We start from the raw sequence: 19444 nt of genomic DNA, 5'->3' as shown, positions 1-19444 counted from the left end.
CTGCCTGATCTGCTGTCAGTGGTAATAACACTTATTCCAAGGACAGAAGCATTGGGCAGCCCGAACAGTGTTACGGTGGCAACGACAATCCGGCCTTCAGTGCTTCACCACACCGGGCAGTGCTATCAGCTATCAGCGTCGAGCTGGGACGGCACACACAACACAAGCCGACTGACCACAGATGAGAGGTTTGTATGGATCCTGTGCTAGACCGCAATGATGGTAAATTAAAGAATTCAGTCTGCTTGGCTTATCAGAAAGAAGACTGAGAGGTCGCTTGATTACTATGTGTAATGTTTGACTGCCTGCCTGCCTGCCTGCCTGCCTATCTATCTATCCCTATACACCCCCCCTCTCTAATCTATCTATCTATCCCTATACACCCTATCTATCTAATCTATCTATCTATCCCTATACACGCCCCCCTCTAATCTATCTATCTATCCCTATACAACCCTATCTTATCTATCTATCTATCTATCTATCTATCTATCTATCTATCTATCCCTCTAAACCCCTCTGTCTCTCGCCTCTCTCTCTCTCTATCCCTATACACCCCCCTCTCTCTATCTATCCCTATACACCCCCATCTCTCTATCCCTACACCCCCCCTCTATCTAGCTCTCTCTCTATCTATCCATCCGTATACACCCCTCTCTATCTAATCTATCTATCTATCCCTATACACCCCATCTATCTAATCTATCTATTTAACCCTATACACCCCTCTATCTCTTGCCTCTCTCTCTCTCTATCCCTATACACCCCCCCTCTCTCTATCCCTATACACCCCCCATCTCTCTATCCCTATACACCTCTCTCTCTCTCTCCCTCCATCCCTATACACCCCATCTATCTAATCTATCTATTTAACCCTATACACCCCTCTATCTCTTGCCTCTCTCTCTCTCTATCCCTATACACCCCCCTCTCTCTATCCCTATACACCCCCCATCTCTCTATCCCTATACACCTCTCTCTCTCTCTCCCTCCATCCCTATACACCCCTCTCTATCTAATCTATCTATCTATCCCTATACACCACTCTCTCTCTATCTATCTAGCTCTTTGTCTATCTCTCTATCCCTATACCCCCCTCTATCCCTATACACCCCTCTCTATCTAATCTATCTATCTATCTATCCCTGTACACCTCTATCTATCTATCTATCTGGCTTTATATTCTTTATACTTATGCTAACAGTGTGTAACTGTGAATCAAATTCCCAGCCTGGTTTTCACTGAGGCCAAGCCTGCAGTGAACTGTGTGTAATCCCAGTTCCTTGTGCACGCGGGACCTGTCCGAGACTAAATGTATGTTGTGCTGAAGTTTGCCAAATGTGCTCGTGTGCTGGGTGCCATCTGTACAGCTTGGGAAGGCGGGAGATGATTCTGCTGATGCTTGACCACCATGCAGGCTCACCGAGGGCTGGTGCAGGATGTGGCTGGGTTTGCTGACGTCTGGAGACCTGTGTTCAAAACAAGATAAGAAACGGATTAAAAACTGGGTTAAGCCTTTCTTTGTTGTAAACACCTGAGGTATATACACAAGGAGGGTTAAAGTGATAATTTGGGAGAAGATTGGATGTTGCTGGAGAAGCTGAGTCTCTGCTTCCCAGATCAGTGTGATAAAGGGTTAACGCTTTCCTTTCTGGGTGGGGCTCTTTTGTCTCTGACTAATAAAGCTGATTGAGGCTGGGTTATTTGACATCTCATCAATATTCGAAAGTGAACCCTAACAATCCGTACTTTCACGGGGAGAAAACACCAGGTATGAAAAGGCCCTTTCACCCTAGAGGAGAAAGGCAGAACAAGAACGAATGGGAGGAAGTTAAGCCCAGACAAACTCCAATTAGACACAAGGATTCTTCCTAAATGTGGGAGGGCCATGAGACCCCCCCCACTCCATGGTCCCACCCCTGCCTCTCCTCTTCCCCCTGAGGCCCCACCCCTGACCAAGCTGGGAGCTGTAGTTGGGTCTGGGAGCCTGGGTCCCTCCACCTACCCGGGGTTGGGGGGGCCTGAGAGCAGCCCCCGGCCTGTGTCTCCACCCCCCCGGGTCTCCCCACCCAGGGCAGATGGAGGGTCTGCGGCTCCCCATAGCTGACCACATGGCTCTTACTCCGACTTGGCTCTGGCTTCTAGCCTGGCTGGGGATGGGGCCTTGGGGGCCAAAGAGCCATCGCTGGGCCATGGTAAGAGCTGTGGGGAGCCGCAGATCTTCCATCTGCCCTGGGAATGGGGTCTGGGGGGCAGGGCCGGGGGCTGCTCTCAGGCCCCCCCACCCAGGCACATGGAGGGGCCTGGGCTCCCCACAGCTGCCTGGGCTTCCCAGACCACTCTTACCCAGGCTGGGCTCCAGTTTCTGGCCTGGCTGGGGACACGGGGAGAAAAGGGGCAGGGAGCCAGGCCTGTGGTGAAAAGTAGGAGGGCCATGACCCCTTGATCCGCCCCCTCCCACCCCTGCCCCATTCCGGCGCCCCTGGGTGCCAGTTTTTACCCGTGTGGATGATTAACCCATTGGAACACACTCCCCAGGGGTGTGGTGTATTCGCAGTCCTTTGATGGCATCCAGAGCAGACAGGAGGCTGGTCTGGAAGATACTTTGGCCAAAACAGAAGCGATTGAGCTCAGTACAGGGGTGCCTGGGTGAAATTCTTTTGCCTGAGCTCTTCAGGAGGTCGGCCTAGATGATCACTGGTGACTTCAGTTCAGATCTACAGATCTATGAAAGAATTTGCCCCGGGGTGGGGAACTCTTCCCAAAGTGTCCACGAGGAGTTTCTCGCCAGACATGCCAAACCCGGGGGGGGGGGGGGGGACCAGACAGAGAAATTGGGCTTGTTTGGGGCTTAATGGGCTTGTGAGTTGCTTGTTGGCGAGTTTTTGCCTTGTTGTAGCTGGTTGCTTCTTTTTTGTTGTTTGGCTCCCGGCAGGGGCAAGTGGGGGAGAATCAGGGGTGCACAGCGGGCCCACCACCGTCCCAGACTGCAGGCCCGGGGGATCTAGCCACATAGAGTGTTGGGGTTCTTAGGGATCGGTTTGTTTTGAAGTGGGATTAGCTTGATTTTTGGCTTCTTGTGAAAGTCGGGGTGCTTATTTACCGCCTGCAAGTTGGCGACTGTGTTTCTCGCACCGTCCCCTGCTGCCGCTGGCTTTGGGCAGAGCTGGGGGCAGGATACTGGCTAGGGGGCCTAGCTTTGGCCTGATCCAGCGAGACAGGGAGGTCTGGCTTGATAATGGAGCAGGGAGGAGGCTCAGGATTTCCCTGGTTCTTTCCCTGATTGGAGTCCCCCTGGGGCGTTGGAGAATTAAAAGGGTTAAAACCAATGAGCTCTGAGCCAGGCCACTTCCCAGAGCGATGCTGTAAGGGGCGGTGGTAAATAGTGCAGGGACCTTAGTTCCTTCCTGTCCAGCCCCCTGCTCCTTGCCTGGATTCGGAGTCACTCCCGGTGCACAGGGGCGAGCCTCCGTCTGCGGCCCCCCGGCCGGGCGGTGAGTGGGGGCGCGGGGGAGACGCGGGGAGAGGCAGCTCCAGGGAGGGAGAGAAAGGGCAGCAGAGGCAGGAACTCGCTGCTTGGAGGAAGCGGCGCCAGGGGCGAGGGGATCGGAGCCAAACCGTGGCTGGGACGGAGAAACACCCTCCCCGCTCCCAGCCAGCTGCAGGGAAAGCACCGGGGGTGGGTCTGTGAGCTGAACCCAGCCAGCTCCAGGGCAGCGCACAGATATTAGACACGCTGAGTTGGGTCCCTAGGGGTTAGAGCAGGGGGGGCTGGGAGCCAGGACTCCTGGGTTCTATCCCCAGCGCTGGGAGGGGAGTCGGGGCTGGAGGGTTAGAGCAGGGGGGGCTGGGAGCCAGGACTCCTGGGTTCTATCCCCAGCGCTGGGAGGGGAGTCGGGGCTGGAGGGTTAGAGCAGGGGGGGCTGGGAGCCAGGACTCCTGGGTTCTATCCCCAGCGCTGGGAGGGGAGTCGGGGCTGGAGGGTTAGAGCAGGGGGGGCTGGGAGCCAGGACTCCTGGGTTCTATCCCCAGCGCTGGGAGGGGAGTCGGGACTGGAGGGTTAGAGCCGGGGGGGCTGGGAGCCAGGACTCCTGGGTTCTATCCCCAGCGCTGGGAGGGGAGTCGGGGCTGGAGGGTTAGAGCAGGGGAGGCTGGGAGCCAGGACTCCTGGGTTCTATCCCCAGCGCTGGGAGGGGAGTCGGGGCTGGAGGGTTAGAGCAGGGGGGGCTGGGAGCCAGGACTCCTGGGTTCTATCCCCAGCGCTGGGAGGGGAGTCGGGACTGGAGGGTTAGAGCCGGGGGGGCTGGGAGCCAGGACTCCTGGGTTCTATCCCCAGCGCTGGGAGGGGAGTCGGGACTGGAGGGTTAGAGCCGGGGGGGCTGGGAGCCAGGACTCCTGGGTTCTATCCCCAGCGCTGGGAGGGGAGTCGGGGCTGGAGGGTTAGAGCAGGGGAGGCTGGGAGCCAGGACTCCTGGGTTCTATCCCCAGCGCTGGGAGAGGAGTGGGGTCTGGGGCAAGGGCTGGGAGCCAGGACTCCTGGGTTCTATCCCCAGCGCTGCGAGGGGAGTGGGGTCTGGGGCAAGGGCTGGGAGCCAGGACTCCTGGTTTCTGTCCTGAACTCTGGGAAGGCATGGGGGGCTTGTAATTAGATCTGTGTATCAGGATCTAGGACAGGGGTTCTCAAACTGGGGTCCCTGACCCCTCAGGGGGTCACAAGGTTATTACATGGGGGTTGCGAGCTGTCAGCCTCCACCCCAAACTCCACTTCACCGCCATGATTTATAATAGCGTTTAAATATAAAAAAGTGTTTTAAATTTATAAATGAGGGGGTCACAATCAGAGGCTTGCTGTGTGAAAGGGATCACCAGTACAAAAATTTGAGAACTGCTGATCTAGGAACAAGACACGGGTAAGGAGTCTGTAGCCCAGTGGGCCAGCTTGCCTTTGTAGATTCACTGCTTGGCATTATGTTCAGCCACTGCGGCCTGCTTCCTCCTTTCCCTGGAGGTACTTGACTCCCCCGCTCTGCCCCAGGGCCCACCCCCACTCATGGGTGGCAGGTGCTGGCTGGTGGATGCTAGCCCCCAGCTGCCTCCCCCACGGCCCCACCCCCTTCCCCTGCAGGAGCCCTGAGCCCCCCTGTGGCTGCCAGCCCCTCCCGTATCCCCAGCCCTCCCCCCCACAGCATCAGGTGGCCCGGCCCCAGTGCCAGGTGGCCCCAAGTCCCAGCCGCCCTAGCTCCAGCCTCAGCAGTACTGAAGAGGAGCAACCTGTCTGGGCTGGGGCCAAGGGGGAAGGGCAAGGAGGGGGTAGCTTCGGGGAGGAGCATGGGTGGGGCACAGCCTTCCCTAGCCTGTTGGACCTGCCGCCCTGGCCCCCACTCCGCCCCTTCCCCCAACACTCCATCCCACTCCTCCTCTTCCTGCCCCCACTCCGCCCCCACCCCACCTCTTCCCATCCAGTTCCACCCCCTCCCCAAGTGCGCCCCGTCCCCACTCCTCCCCCTCCTGCACACCACGGAACAGCTGATCGCAGCGGGCGGGAAGCGCTGGGAGGGAGGGGGAGGAGTTGATCAGCGGGGCCACCAGTGGGCGGGAGGCACTGGGGGGAGGGGGGTAGCTGGCTAATTTTTTTCCGTGGGGGCTCCAGCACCTATGTATGTAGCAGGAACGCAAGGAACCTACAGGCCTGAATCCTGGAAGACATGAGCTTCAGCAAGTTAGCATAAGGCTTGAGGTCTATGAACTTTGAAGAGCTAAACTTTGCGCAGATAAACGGCCCAGTGGAAAACCGCAAGTATTTGAGGAGCTGAAAATAGAGTTTAAGGGGAAGTTCTGACCACAGGTACATGATCCGACCACAGAAGTGTCATGGCAACGAATTGATGTACATAAAGGTACATGAGCTACATCCGCAGATACCTAACCACTAAAAGGCCGTGGCAATGAATTGACGTATATTATAATAAGTTGAGATTATTGATATACTAACCTATAGAAGAAAGACAGTCCAAAATTAGAAAGGTAAGGATATACAAATAAGGAAAAAGGGAAATACCCCTCTAAATATGCATCAAACATAGTGTCGTCAGCGTATCATATTATAAAAGTTTCATCCCAGCCTCGGGGCAGTAGGAGAAGGAGATGTAGTCCTTGGGTTGGCCACTGGAGATGATGGGGACGTTGATAGCCATCATCTTCCTCATTACTAACATTTCCAGTTGTTCTGCAAGGGATGATGTGAGTATGTGGATGTGCAGAGGTACATTCTGTAATATCTCTACCTACCTTACTGAGTTGGGGTGTTTGTGACTGTGCTAAATGTATTAATAAACTGATATTTGTAAATATAGAAGCGTTCCTATAGCGTGAGTGTTGCAGCTGTGTACAGTGGGGTTCACAGCTATATAATAATTTAAATAATACTGGGCCTGATCTTGGGGCAAGAACCTGTCAACCCTCAAAGTGATAACTGGGGATTCTTAAGTAATGAATCTATCTATTTATCTAGAATATATCTACCTATCTATCTGTAGATGAGGCTACAAGTCCTGATCCTTTTTGGATTGATTTTCACTTCACATGGCCAGGAGGAGACCCAGGTGTGTAGAAATATGTAGGTGATGGGAGATCAAGAGCCACCAACCTTGAGGTCACCTGCGCTGGGTCCGTGTCTTTCCCCACAACACTGGGGCTGGGAGGGGTGGTTCCTGTGTGTCTCGTTCCTTCTGTGGCTCTAATTTCTCTCCCCTCTTCATAAAGGTGATCATCCCCTGGGCTAATCTCACCCCCCCTTGGACGTGCCCCCCCACCCGTGTACAGATGGTGCTGCAGGGGGTCCATTGCTGATGCCAGGTGCTCCCCAGGGAGATACGGCTGTGCCCTGGCTCAGAGACGGGCCATGGCTGCCCAGGTGGCTCCCCCAGCTGCTCTCAGGCTCCAGTTCCAGCCCCCACCGGGATGTGGCCTGGTTCCCAAAGAAGAAGTGGAGGAGCCGGATGCCCACGGACCCATCGACATGGAGATGCATCGTCTGCGCTTCAGGGGTTTCCGCTACCAGGAGGCTGAGGGGCCCCGGGAGGCGTACGGCCACCTCTGCCTCCTCTCCCGGGCGTGGCTGAGGCCGGAGCAGTGCTCCAAGGAGCAGATGCTGGAGCTGCTGGTGCTGGAGCAGTTCCTGAGTATCCTGCCCCAGGAGATCCAGAGCTGGGTGGGGGGGTGTCACCCCCAGACCGGGGAGCAGGCTGTGGCCCTGGCGGAGGGTTTCCAGTTAGCCAAGCAAGAGCCCGGAATATGGCCACAGCAGGAGGTAAGGATGTGAAATAATTCGGGAGTGGGACACGGGGCCTTTCCCATCTAGGGGGCACCAGCTCCCATCCACCCATGAGGCGGGGGGGACTGGTTGGTTGAAGGGGGTCGGGGAATGGGATGGGGACCTTTCACCTTGCGGGGAGGTGCTGGCTCTGATCTGGCCGCGGGGCAGGAGACTGGCTGGCGCTGGAAGTGGAGAACGGGCCATGGGGCCTTTCCCCTCTAAGGGGCACTGGCTCTGATTCACCCCCAAGATGGGGGGGATGGGGTGGCTCATGCGGGTGGGGAACGGCATGAGAGGCCTTTCTCCTCTCTGTCTCCGGGGCAGGAGTTCCCATCGGACGGTTTGCAGGCTGGCGGGGAAGGAGTGGGTCTGGCTAGGGCTGCAGCGCTTGGTGACCAAACTGAAGTAGAGTGTAGGCCATAGGTGAAGGGAGAGACCGCTGCTTGCAAAACTGCTGTACTAATTCTTTAGTGGCAATTTCCATCAAAGGAACGGACTTCTGCTGAGGAGTGTGAAATCAGCTGGCAGACAGATTAACAAAATGTGAATTGCTTTACTCCTATAGTACGATTGTCTAAGGTGGCCATGCACAGCAAAGAAGGAATAGTATATGTTGTACATCCATGAACTGTACTCTCCAAATTCTTTATACTTGTACTCCCATTTCCGCTTTGCTGTGGAAACCTCATGGGAGCTAAACGGTTGCAATCTCTGTGCCTCTGTTCTTTGGAGGTTTAGAAGCTTAGCAGAACCTGTCAGAATGAAGATATCTGAGGCTTGCAAAACCCAGAAGCCTCCGGGTATCTGAGTCTGGCTGTTACAAGACACCTCTGTGTCTGGCAACTCCTCAATGGAGCTAGATAAGAGAAAATCATAGAAGGTTAGGGTTGGAAGGGACCTCAGGAGGCCATCTAGTCCAACCCCCTGCTCAAAGTAGGACCAATCCCCAGTTTTTGCCCCAGATCCCTAAATGGCCACCTCAAGGATTGAACTCACAACTCTGGGTTTAGCAGGCCAATGCCCAAAGCACTGAACTATCCCTCCCCCCAAACCACTGAGCTATCCTTCCCCCGATGAGGTCTCTGTGTTAACCAATATCATATAATGCCAATCTATATCAATAGCATATGTTAATGCTTTATGTGACTATGAATTGTATTCATGTTAAGCTCTTCCCAGGGTGCTTTTCAGCATCCCTGATTGCTAAGATTGGTTAACTGAGGGCACATATGAAGTGTTGCAATTTCAGTGTCAGGTACAGAGACATACCAAAGAGACAGGATAAGATGGATAGTTTTGTTGATGCTTAATCAACATCCGTTCAGTACCAAGGCACGAGTCTCTAAGAGAACTATGTTCAAAATGAGATAAGAAACCTGGTATGTCAACCTTCGTTACTATCATGGGATGTGTAGAACTTTCCCTTTGTTGTAAACAACTCAGGGATAAATATGATCAGAGGTAAGCCAATAATTTCAGGACAATCTGGATCACTGCAAAAACGGTCTTCCAGATCAGATTGGCGATGTATTAACCTTTGCCTTTCTGTGCTATGCTTTTGGGGCTCTGACTAACGAAGCCTGATTGAGCCTGGTTGTGGGATGGCTAAACTGAACTGTAACATGCTGATCTGCAGCCCTTGTTGTTCCAGGAGCTGGTGACATGGAAGGAGGAGACTGTGTGTTCCTCTGAGGCAGAGCTGGATCCAGGACAGGGCGAGATCTGCAGGGAGGTTAAGGAGGAGAATAAGGAAGAGACTCTCGTTTTGCTGGGTGAGGAGCTGCTTCGGGAGCTGGGGGTGGGGGTTGGCAGGAGTTACTGAAGTCGACATGCTGCATCGGGGGCATTACATTTCTGGGGAAGTGGCTTGTGGAGCCCCCAGGCCCAGCAGCACAGAGACGGTCACCCTCCAAATGGTGATGCTTCATCTTCCTAGCAGAGAGCAGGGCTGGGGTTACAATCTGGCCACGTTCTCCATACAAAGCCCTAGGAGGAGATTTCACCAAGTGCGTCTCGCCTCCCCACCAGAAGGATTCACCATCCCCAACCTGGCCATGGTCTCCCGGATGGAGCGAGAAGAAGAGCCGAGGGTCCCGGATCTCCAGGGCTCTGAGGAAAGGGAGACCCTGAGAGGTGCCCGTACAGGTGAGGAATGAGTGACACTGGCTCAGAATGAAGGGAACAGATGGGATCCCAGTAAAGCCAGTGGGAGCCCCCCAGTTCTGTCTCGTCTTGCTCAGCAGGGGCCTCATGGCAGGTGCCACTCCTGGATCCACCCCTGGCAGGACCCATCCCTCCTCCAGCCTTTCTCTGAGGGCTCAGCTGGGATGCTGGGGAAGCCCCGGCCCCTCCTCTCCCCTCAGGGAAGGGTTTGGGGGTTTCGCTTCCTGCCGATCAGGTTTTCTGCTCAATGACAATCCCATTTGCTGCCGCTTCTCTCCCCGGCACAGGGAACGAACCCTGGCTGGATTCTCTCTCTCTCCCAGCAGGTGCCAGGACAGACGAGGGGAATCCCCAATGGGAAGGACCTGTGGGAGCGGAGTCACCTGGGGCGTCCCAGAGCCCCGAGCAGGGAGACGTCTGTGGGGCAGCATGGCTGCAGAGAGACCCCGCAGGGGAGGAGAGAGCTGCTGGGTGTGATGATCCCCAACCTCAGGGAACCCACGTGGGACAGAAATCCCATAAATGCCCCGACTGCGGGAAGAGCTTCAGGTGGAACTCGGCGCTTCTCCATCACCAGCGATCCCACACGGGGGAAAAACCTCATCAGTGCAGGGAATGTGGACAAAGCTTTGGGCAGAAATCCACCCTGACTAGGCATCTGAGAATCCACACTGGGGAGAGACCCTACACATGTGCCCAGTGTGGGAAAAGCTTTAGCCAGAAGTACAGCCTGTCCCAGCATCAGATGACGCACCAGCAAGAGAGACCTCACACCTGTACCGCATGTGGGCAAAGCTTCACTCTCAAATCGTACCTTGTTCGACACTTGGTGAAACGCCACATGGGACAGAAACCCTATAAATGCCTCCACTGTGGGAAGCAGTTTGCTTGGAGCTCAGACCTGAGGAAGCACCAGACGACCCACACGGGGGAGCGCCCCTACCGATGCCCCCAGTGCGGGGTAGGGTTCACCCAGAGGTTCAGCCTCCTAACGCATCAGAGGACCCACGTGAATGAGAGACCCTACAAATGCCCCCACTGTGACAAGAGCTTCAACAGGAGATCGGGGCTTGTCAAGCACCAGAAGATCCACACGGGGGAAAAACCTCACGAGTGCACTGAATGTGGGCAAGGCTTTGGGCAGAAATCAAACCTGACTAGACACCTGAGGATCCACGCTGGGGAGAGACCCTACCAATGTACCAAATGTGGGAAAAGCTTCACTCAGAAATCGAACCTGGTTCAACACTTGATGAAACGCCACATGGGAGAGAAACCTGATGCAGCAAATGTAACTTCAGATTCAGTAGCTCTAGCATTGTGATAGGGACTCCACACACGGTAGAAAACACTGGTGCGGTACTTCCTTTGCTTGGAGTGGCTTAAAGAGCCTGGGTGGGTAGTAGCGGCTTATCGCTGATGACAAGTGTGAGATTTGGGAGCACGGGTGCCAGCTTCCAATTTTCCCCGGGGGTGCTCAACCCCCGGCCCTGCCCCCACCCCCCCTTCCGCCTCCTCCTGCCCCACCCCTACCTCTTCCCGCACAGTTCTGCCCCCTCCCCTGAGTGTGCGCTGTCCCCTCTCCTCCCCCTCCCTCCCTGTGCCTCCTGCATGCCACGGAACAGCTGATCGCAGAGGCCGGGAGGCGCTGGGAGGGAGGGGGAGGAGTTGATCAGCGGGCTGCAGGTGGGCAGGAAGCGCTGGGGGGAGGAGGGGGGCAGCTTGGCTGCCGGTGGGTGCTAAGCACCGGCTAACTTTTCCCATGGGTGCTCCAGCCCTGGAGCACCCCCGGGGTCGGCACCTATGTTTGGGAGGAAGGAAGAGAGGGATAGCTTAGTGGTTTGAGCATTGGCCTGCTAAACCCAGGGTTGTGAGTTCAATCCTTGTGGGGGCCATTTAGGGATTTGTGGCATAAATTGGGGATTGGTCCTGCTTTGAGCAGGGGGTTGGACTAGATGACCTCCTGAGGTCCCTTCCAATCCTGATATTCTATGATTCTATGATTCTATGATCTTTCGCTGGGGGGAGGGGGAATAGTTGGTGGGAATTTCAAGGTTAGATGATTGGACGCTGGAGGGAAGTGATCACGAGGGCACTAGTGGTAGAAAACTAGGGCAGAGAGAGACCGGTAGTGGAGGTACGGACCATTTGAAACGTGGGATGATGTAGGAGTGGGAATACGGGTGTGTTTCTGTGTGCATGCGTTTGTATCTTTTAAACACGTCTCAGGGCATGTCTAACCCCGGGAGGTTTACTCGTATAATTATGCCACTCTGGTAATACCGGTTATAACTTCCCCAGTGAACACTCTTATTCCAGCATAAGTGTGTCCACACAGGAAGTTACAGAGTTATCATTAGACTTGTATACAGATGCCTGTAAAATCCCCTGTGCTGACCAACCCTCACTGGGGGAAGTTTAAAGGTGGCAGCTGAGTAGGAGTAAATCAGTCGTGCCCCATCCGGACAGCAGCTTGCTACCATGTTCCTAACTGGCGAGTAGCACGATGGGACAAAAATGCAACTCAGTGTCACAAAGCGCATGGTGAACAGTGGGTTACCAACCATCCCGTCTGAGCCTATGGCTTCAGTGTCAAGCTGCTCAGTCTATCGCAGGGTTCCAGGAAGTGGTTGGGCACACGGCGGTTTTCCTGCGTGGCCGCTTCCTGTAACTGTACCAGTGTAACTGATGATTCACATCCTACTTCCTCCCCTAGCTCTGCATCCCACAGTCCACTGTGAGTGTCTGAAATAAATAACGTCCATGTTGTAGGGAGCTGCTCCTTGGCCGGTGTGGACTAGTAGCCCAGGATATTTCACCATTTACTCCTACAAACACCGCGGGGCCGAGTGCTGGGTGTGAACCGGAAACCAAAAAACGCCCCGTTTGCCTCGGAGCTGGTTGGGCCCTAATACTGTGTGCCTTAGACCAATCACAAAACCCCAGTTCTCTCTGCAGTGTAAATGGGGTGTTGGCCAGTCGGTTTCACAGGGATTGAGCAGGACGGTGTCCCAGAAGCGTGGGGCTTTTAGGGGAGGGGATTGCAGGGCACAGAGAAGTGGCCATTCCTTTCCTTTCCCAATAGGCTGATCACTACTTTCCCTGATCAACCCTGCGTGCTGTTAACTAAGCGTGAGTGTGCCCTGGGAAGGCAGCTGTGCCTAGACCAGCGAGTTTCTGTATTTCTTTGGTTGTGCTGGGGCCTGCTGTGACCCCTCAGCTGCCGTCCGCTGGGAAGAGCCTGGGGCTATGTCTACACTACACTACACAACGCCAGGGCTGCGGGTCCGCTGGTGTAGCGCAGACACGACGGCAATGGAAGGGGGTTTTCCGTCCCCTGTAGCAAATCCGCCCCCTCGAGAGACGGTAGCTAGGTTGGCAGAAGAATTCTGCACAGAATTCAAGACATTTTTCACAACCCCGAGCGATATGGCCAGGTCAATGTCAGGTTTTGATGTAGACCATGAGTCTCTTTTCTTTGCCCCTCGCCAAAATCAGCGCTCTCTTCTTTCACCCTCTGCCATGACGTTGTTCAGTCCCCATAGGAACAAGTCACACTGGTGGCCAGTGGCCACTAGTTAGGCCCTTCATAGGCACATGAAAGAAACCCAGTAGCGGAAAAAGGTGGCACAATTTGCCCCGAGTCCAAGTGTCTTCCTAATCCTGTCAGCTAATTATTGGGTTGTGCCCAGAAGCAGATTCCTCCCAAAACCATTTTTTACTTGAGCTAATAATGTACCTAGGGAGGTTCTCATTATCCATGTTGCTGGCCGATCCCTCACTGAGCTCCAGGCCTCAGTGATATCTAGTGGAAATGAGTTCCACCGGCTAATAATGCATTGTGGGTAAGTGTGTGTGTGAGTGTGAAAGTAGAACCTAAATTTTGATGAATTTTCTCCCTGTGAAGATGCTAATACACCAAAATCAAGTCACCCCCTACCTTTCTGATAAACTAAACAGAGTGAGCCAAGTCCCGCCCTGTAAGGCGTCGTTTCTAGCCCCTGAATCATTTTTGTGGCTCTTCTCTGCACCCTCTCCAGTTTGTCAACGTCCTTTTAAAAATGGGGACACCAGAGATGGATGTTGTGTTCCAATATCGGTCTCCCCAAAGCCACACAAAGAGGTCAAATCTCCTCCCTCCTCGCTGCTCCTGTTTAAACAGCCAACGATGGCTTGGCCCTTTTTCCCCACAGCATCTCACCGGGAAGTCATGTCCAGTGGTCTGTCGACAATGACACCAGAATCCCTGTCCGAAGCAGTGCTTTCCATGAGACAGTCCCTCGTGGGGTCAGTAAGGCCTGTATTCTTTGTTCCCGGTGGCATGATCTTGCCTCTGGCTGTATTGAAACACACTGTGTTTGCATGTGCCCCGGTTACCCAACAGAGCAGATCCTGGGCACGCTCCCACCAGCGTCACCAGCTCCCATCCAGCCCCAGGGCAGGGGGACTGGCTGGCTCAGGGGGGTGGGGAATGGGACATGAGGCCATTCTCTTCTAGGACCGGGTGGTTCGTTGGCTGACGGGGAGCGAGTGGGTCCAGCAGGTGCTGAGCGGGGGTCTTTGTTGTTCCAGGAGCCGGTGATGTGGGAGGCGGAGGCTGCGTGTTCCTCCAGGGCAGAGCCGGCAGCGCTGGTCCCAGAGCAGGGCGAGATCTGCAGGGAGGTGAAGGAGGAGAATAAAGAAGAGCCTCTGATCTCGCGGGGTGAGGAGCAGCTTCCCCTCAGGGGTTAGCAGCTGCGGGGGAAGGGAGGTTCTGAAGCCCCTGTGGTGCCTTTGGGGCACTGACCTGTGGATGCCCCAGACGCAGCAGCACAGAGCCCATCACCCCACAATTCAGATCCTGCTTCCCCCCGAGCAGAAAGCGAGGCTGGGGTTAAAATCAAGGGGCAGTTTTCCGGGGGAGGCCTCGGGGGAGATTTCACTGAGTGCTATCTCGCCTGTTTCCTTCCCCTGAGCAGGATTCCCCGTCCCTGACCCGGCCATGACCTCCTGGATGGAGCGAGGGGAAGAGCCGAGGGTCCCGGATCTCCAGGGCTCAGAGGAAAGGGAGACTCTGAGAGGCACCCGCACAGGTGAGGGATGAGCGACACTGGCTCGGAGACCGTCCGGGAGGGAAGGGAAAAGCTGGGATCCCAGCAAAGCTGCCAGGATCTCCCCATCTCCCCTTCAGTTCTATCTTATCTCTGTCAGTATCGTCCCCAGCAGGTCCTTGTCCTCAGGTGACACTCCCAGATCCCACCCCCGGCCGGAGCCCTCCCCTCCTCCAGCTTTTCTCGGAGGGCTCAGCTGGGCCCCTGGGGCAGAACTGGCCCCTCCTCTCCCCTCAGGGAAGGGTTTGGGGCATTTGCTTCCTGCCCATCAAGTTTTCTGCTCAGTGACAAACCCCTGTGCCCCCCCTCTCTCCCTGGCACGGGAACGAACCCCAGCTGGATTCTCTCTGTGTCCTAGCAGGTGCCGCGAAAAAGGAGGAGAATCCCCAGCTGGAAGAGCCTGCAGGAGCAGAGCCGAATGGGATATCCTGGAGCCCTGAGTGGGAAGACCCTGGTGGAGCAGGATGGCAGCAGGGAGACCCCGTGAGGGCGGAGAGACCTGCTGAGTGTAATGATCATAATCCTCAGACAGCCTACATGGGACAGAAACCCCATAAATGCCCCGACTGCGGGAAAAGTTTCAGGGGGAACTCAGCGTTTCTCCATCACCAGCGATCCCACGTGGGGAAAAAACCTCATCAGTGCAGGGAATGTGGGCAAAGCTTTGTGCAGAAATCAAACTTGACTAGACACCTGAAGGTTCACACTGGGGAGAGACCCTACACATGTCCCCAGTGTGGGAAAAGCTTTAGTGAGAAGTGCAACCTTTCCCAGCATCAGTTAATGCACCGGCAAGAGAGACCTCACAAATGTACTGAATGTGGGCAAAGTTTTGTGCAGAAATCAACCCTGACCAGACACCTGAAGGTCCACACTGGGGAGAGACCCTACACATGTGCCCAGTGTGGGAAAAGCTTTCGTCAGAAGTACAGCCTTTCCCAGCATCAGTTAAGACACCAGGAAGAGAGTCCTCACAAATGTACCACATGTGGGCAAAGCTTCGCTCTCAAATCGTACCTTGTTCAACACTTGATGAAGTGCCACATAAAAGAGAAATCCTATAAATGCCCCGATTGTGGAAAACTGTTTGCTCGGAGCTCGTACCTTAGGAAGCACCAAATGACCCACATGGGGGGGCGCCCCACAGATGTCTCCAGTGCGGGGTAAGGTTCACCCAGAGGTTCAACCTCCTGGTGCATCAGAGGACGCACACAGGTGAAAGACCCTACGAATGCCTGGACTATGGGAAGAACTTCAACTGGAGATTGGGGCTTGTCCAGCACCAGAAGATCCACATGGGGAAAAAACCTCATGAGTGCACTGAATGCGGGCAAGGCTTTGGTCAGAAATCAAACCTGACTAAGCACGTGAAGGTTCACACTGGGTGAAGATTCACACTGGGGAGAAGCCCTATAAATGTCCCTGGTGTAGGAAAAGCTTTCATTAGAAGATCACCCTTTCCCAGCATCCAGTTACACACTGGCACCGGAGCCCTCAGAAACGCAGCAAGTGTTGGAAAAGCTTCACTGTCAAATCAAACCTTGTTCAACACTTGGCCAATTGCCACATGGAGGAGAAACCCGATGCCATAAATGTAAGTTCAGATGAAATGCGATCTAGCATCGCAATAGGGACTCCACACAAGATAGAAAACATTGGCATGGTACTTCCTTTTCTTGGAGCAGGGCGGTTCTCCACTCATATATATATATTAAAAATTACAAGGTTCAATGTTCATGGGTGGGTAGTAGCAGCTTATTTATGGTGACAGGTTTGAGATTTGGGAGGGGGAAGGATCTGGTCAAGGAAGGAAGGAAGAGATCTTTCACTGGGGCGAGATGGTTAATGGAAATTTCAAGGTAAGATGATTAGGTGTTTAAAAGGGATTGGCAGGAACCAAAAGCAGAGAGAGCCTGGTTGTGTCCACACAGGGATTTATGGTGGTATAATTATCCAGGTATATTTGCGCTGGTAAAATTCCCCATGTAGATGAGTGCTTACGGACAGAAGTTTAAAGGTAACAGGTGAGCATTTTCAGGTTTATAGAGAACAAATATGTCTTGAACGATTAGTACCTATGACTTCCTCCTGGTCCTCAAAAATTAGCAAAGCTATCTACCTCTGTTCATCCCCAAATAAGATCCATCTGGATAATAAGAAAATGGTTCATATCATGTGAGACACTTTGTCTAAGAGAGTGTTTCTCAAACTTATTGTGTTGGAGAACCCTTTCACACAGCAAGCCTCCGAGTGCGACCCCCGTTATAAATTAAAACCACATCTTTTAAATTAACACTACTTTCAATGTTAAATTTATAACCATATTGTTTAAAATGAATTGACCTTTTCTCACCGCTTTAAAATTAAAACACATTTTCATGGAATCACTGTTCTACGCAGAAGAGTTATTTTGTAAAATAGTTACTGATTAACACCGGGAGGGCGCTGCTGTGAAGTCTGCCTCAGCCAGTCTGCGGTGAAAAGTGAGATTTGTACGTTTGTTCATTTCACTTTTCACAGCCTCCCTGCTCTGAAGGCAGTGCGGCTGCCAGCAGCAGTGCAATAGGGTCCTAAGTCTGCTGTGAAAAGTGATATTGACAAAGTTTCTTTGCGCCCCTCACCAGAGAATCTCAGGCGCACCTCCCAGTTGGTGCACCATTGGTCTAGCCCACCTCAGCCCGCCCACTGGGAAGAGGCTGACACAGCCCCTGACTCGTGACCCCCATGTAATAACCTTGCAACCCCCAGTTTGAGAATTCTTTGGTCTAAGACACTTGTCTCCACATTAGCCAAGGTCTGGAGTTCCACTTCTTCCCAAAAATAGAACCTAAAATGGCTGGATGAGATTGTTAATTGCCTAAACAAGAATCTCAATCAGTGTTGGCATATGGATAAAACCTCTTTCTCACTCCCAATATAGCTAAAAAGACCTCAAAAAGTCACCAACTAGGGTGATACCCTGCTTTCCCATGTCACACTGGAAGTGGATCAAATGATGGGTGGCGAAGCTGGCTATGAGACTGAAGGTCTAATCGGGCAAACTGTCTGTTACCCCAAGAAACCAAAAGCACACGTTTTCATCCCAAATGCAAAACTGTACGTCTGTTGTGCTTATCAATCAAATATACCATGGATGATCTGTTTTGTCCTATCAATATGTCTTCCACCCCAAAGTTAGAGGCTGCACACTTGTCTGCTCTGTGAATCAGATAAACTCTCTCTATGTGGATAATGTCTTTTCTGCTATTGTGAGAACTAAACAGTATGAAATGCATATATACAATCAAAGAATGTATGGAATTTATCCACCAAATTTAGAAGACTACAATGGATTTTGTTTGTTTTCTTGGTAAATGATGGCCGCACTCCAGAAGCGATAGGCATTGGATAGCACGCAATGGAAGATTGAAAGGTATAACCACTTCACCAGGGTACAGCCTTGAATTATTAAAAGAAATTGCTTAAAAAGGGTGAAATTCCAATAAACAACATCACAAGGTGGGTGAGGGGGAAAACTTTTATTTTTTATTTCTACTGGCCATTTAATGCCAACCTAGAGCTCAGATTTCAGCTCAGTTTCTCTGCTGTTTCCATGGGTATCCAATAGGTGGTGGTCGTGTACAACAAAAGCCTTCAACCCTTTTCCTATCAGTCTCTTTTGTTTGATTCATTTCAAGGATTGTATTTCATATCCCCCCGCCTCATTTATTGCCTGCAATGTCGTTGTAACCGTGTTTGGTCCCAGGATACTAGAGAAACATGGCCACTCTTATTTCTCTGCTGCTGCTGGCCGCGGCACTGCCTTCCTGCAGGGAGGCGGTGAAAAGTGAAATTAACAAACATACAAATATCACTTTTCACAGCAGACTTGCTGGCGCAGAATTCGCAGCAGTGTAGAAGGAAGGGTGGCAATGAGGCGCTAAGTCGGCTGTGAAAAGTGATACGGACAAAGTTCCTTTGCACCGCATCAACAGTATTAAACAGTATCTATTTCCCCCAAAATCACTTTTCTGCTTAGAACAATAATTCAATGGGGTTTAGTCTTAAGTTGGTCCAATAAAAGATATCCCTTCACCCACCTTGTTTCTCTAGTATCCTGGGACCAACCCAGCTATAACTACACTGCAATGCAAGAAATGAGGCGGGCGGATATGAAATACAATCCTTGAAATGAATCAAACATAAAAAGACTGATAGGAAGAGGGTTGAAGGCTTTTGTTGTACACGACCGCCACCTACTGGTTACCCATGGAGGCAGCAGAGAAACTGAGCTGAAAAAATGAGCACTCTGTTGGCAAATGGCCAGTAGAAATTACAGGGAGGCCCCCTCCATCAAGGACGGGAGTCAAGGTCTATAAAACTGAGGTCACCATGTGGGAGGAGCCCAGGGTTGACTGAACCCACGAAGAAGCTGCAGTATCCCCAGACGTACGGAAAGCATTCTCCCCCTAATCCAGGGTTAACAGGATAAGAAGAAGGGGTGAGATTTCATTTCAAAGATTATATTTCCCCTTCTGTTCTTTAACATAAATAACTGAAAGTTGTACTGAGTAAATCAGCATTCTCTAGTGAGACATCACGTAACCACACTGTAGATTTTCACTAATGCTATAAGCACTCTCCTTTATAAGCCCTGCGAGAGATTTAAAACAATAACTTTAAGCAAGTGCTTTTAACAGTCTAAACTTGTCTCTTTTGGACAGTCCATTCAAGTAGCAGTGATCACGGTCTTCAAAGTGCCTTAAAGATAAGTATCTCCTTGGAACTGCCATAATGTGTCAGGTGCTAAAGAACCGATGCCTGATGTCATAAGAAATCTTGTTGACTTCTATCGTTCATTGATAATGACTGCTGAGCCTCAATGCTTGCAAGACTG

At 52.7% G+C, this 19444-nt stretch overlaps 1 protein-coding gene across 9 annotated transcripts; it reads left to right on the top strand.

The window, feature by feature from the left end:
• Positions 1-3405: 3405 nt before the first annotated feature.
• On the top strand, positions 3406-17877 carry LOC311521791 (uncharacterized protein). Of its 9 annotated transcripts, none has more exons than XM_084630377.1 (9): positions 3406-3494; positions 6537-6602; positions 6763-7309; positions 8967-9087; positions 9344-9460; positions 9802-10769; positions 14051-14180; positions 14437-14550; positions 14927-17877. In XM_084630377.1, the coding sequence occupies exons 3-9, from the start codon at positions 6902-6904 to the stop codon at positions 15733-15735; spliced, it is 2667 nt and encodes an 888-aa protein (XP_084486503.1). In that variant the 5' UTR covers positions 3406-3494; positions 6537-6602; positions 6763-6901; the 3' UTR covers positions 15736-17877. The 9 variants fall into 9 exon arrangements, 8 of the variants coding, with proteins under 8 accessions (XP_084486503.1, XP_084486502.1, XP_084486504.1 ...); XM_084630376.1 differs by having other exon boundaries at positions 3433-3494; positions 6512-6602; XM_084630378.1 differs by lacking the exon at positions 3406-3494 and adding an exon at positions 4398-4910.
• Positions 17878-19444: the final 1567 nt, after the last annotated feature.

The sequence above is a fragment of the Lepidochelys olivacea genome (genome assembly GCF_965140295.1).
Source record: "Lepidochelys olivacea isolate rLepOli2 genome assembly, chromosome: 6".
Lineage (NCBI taxonomy): Eukaryota > Metazoa > Chordata > Testudines > Cheloniidae > Lepidochelys > Lepidochelys olivacea.
The sequence above is the reverse complement of the archived record's forward strand: the minus strand, read 5'-3'. Positions and strand labels throughout refer to the sequence as shown.

Coding starts and splice junctions, on each gene's coding strand:
- LOC311521791 (XM_084630377.1), top strand. CDS start 6,902: ATGGCTGCCCAGGTGGCTCCCCCAGCTGCTCTCAGGCTCCAGTTCCAG. Junction 7,310..8,966: donor GAATATGGCCACAGCAGGAG/GTAAGGATGTGA, acceptor TTGTTGTTCCAG/GAGCTGGTGACATGGAAGGA. Junction 14,551..14,926: donor TCTGAGAGGCACCCGCACAG/GTGAGGGATGAG, acceptor TCTGTGTCCTAG/CAGGTGCCGCGAAAAAGGAG.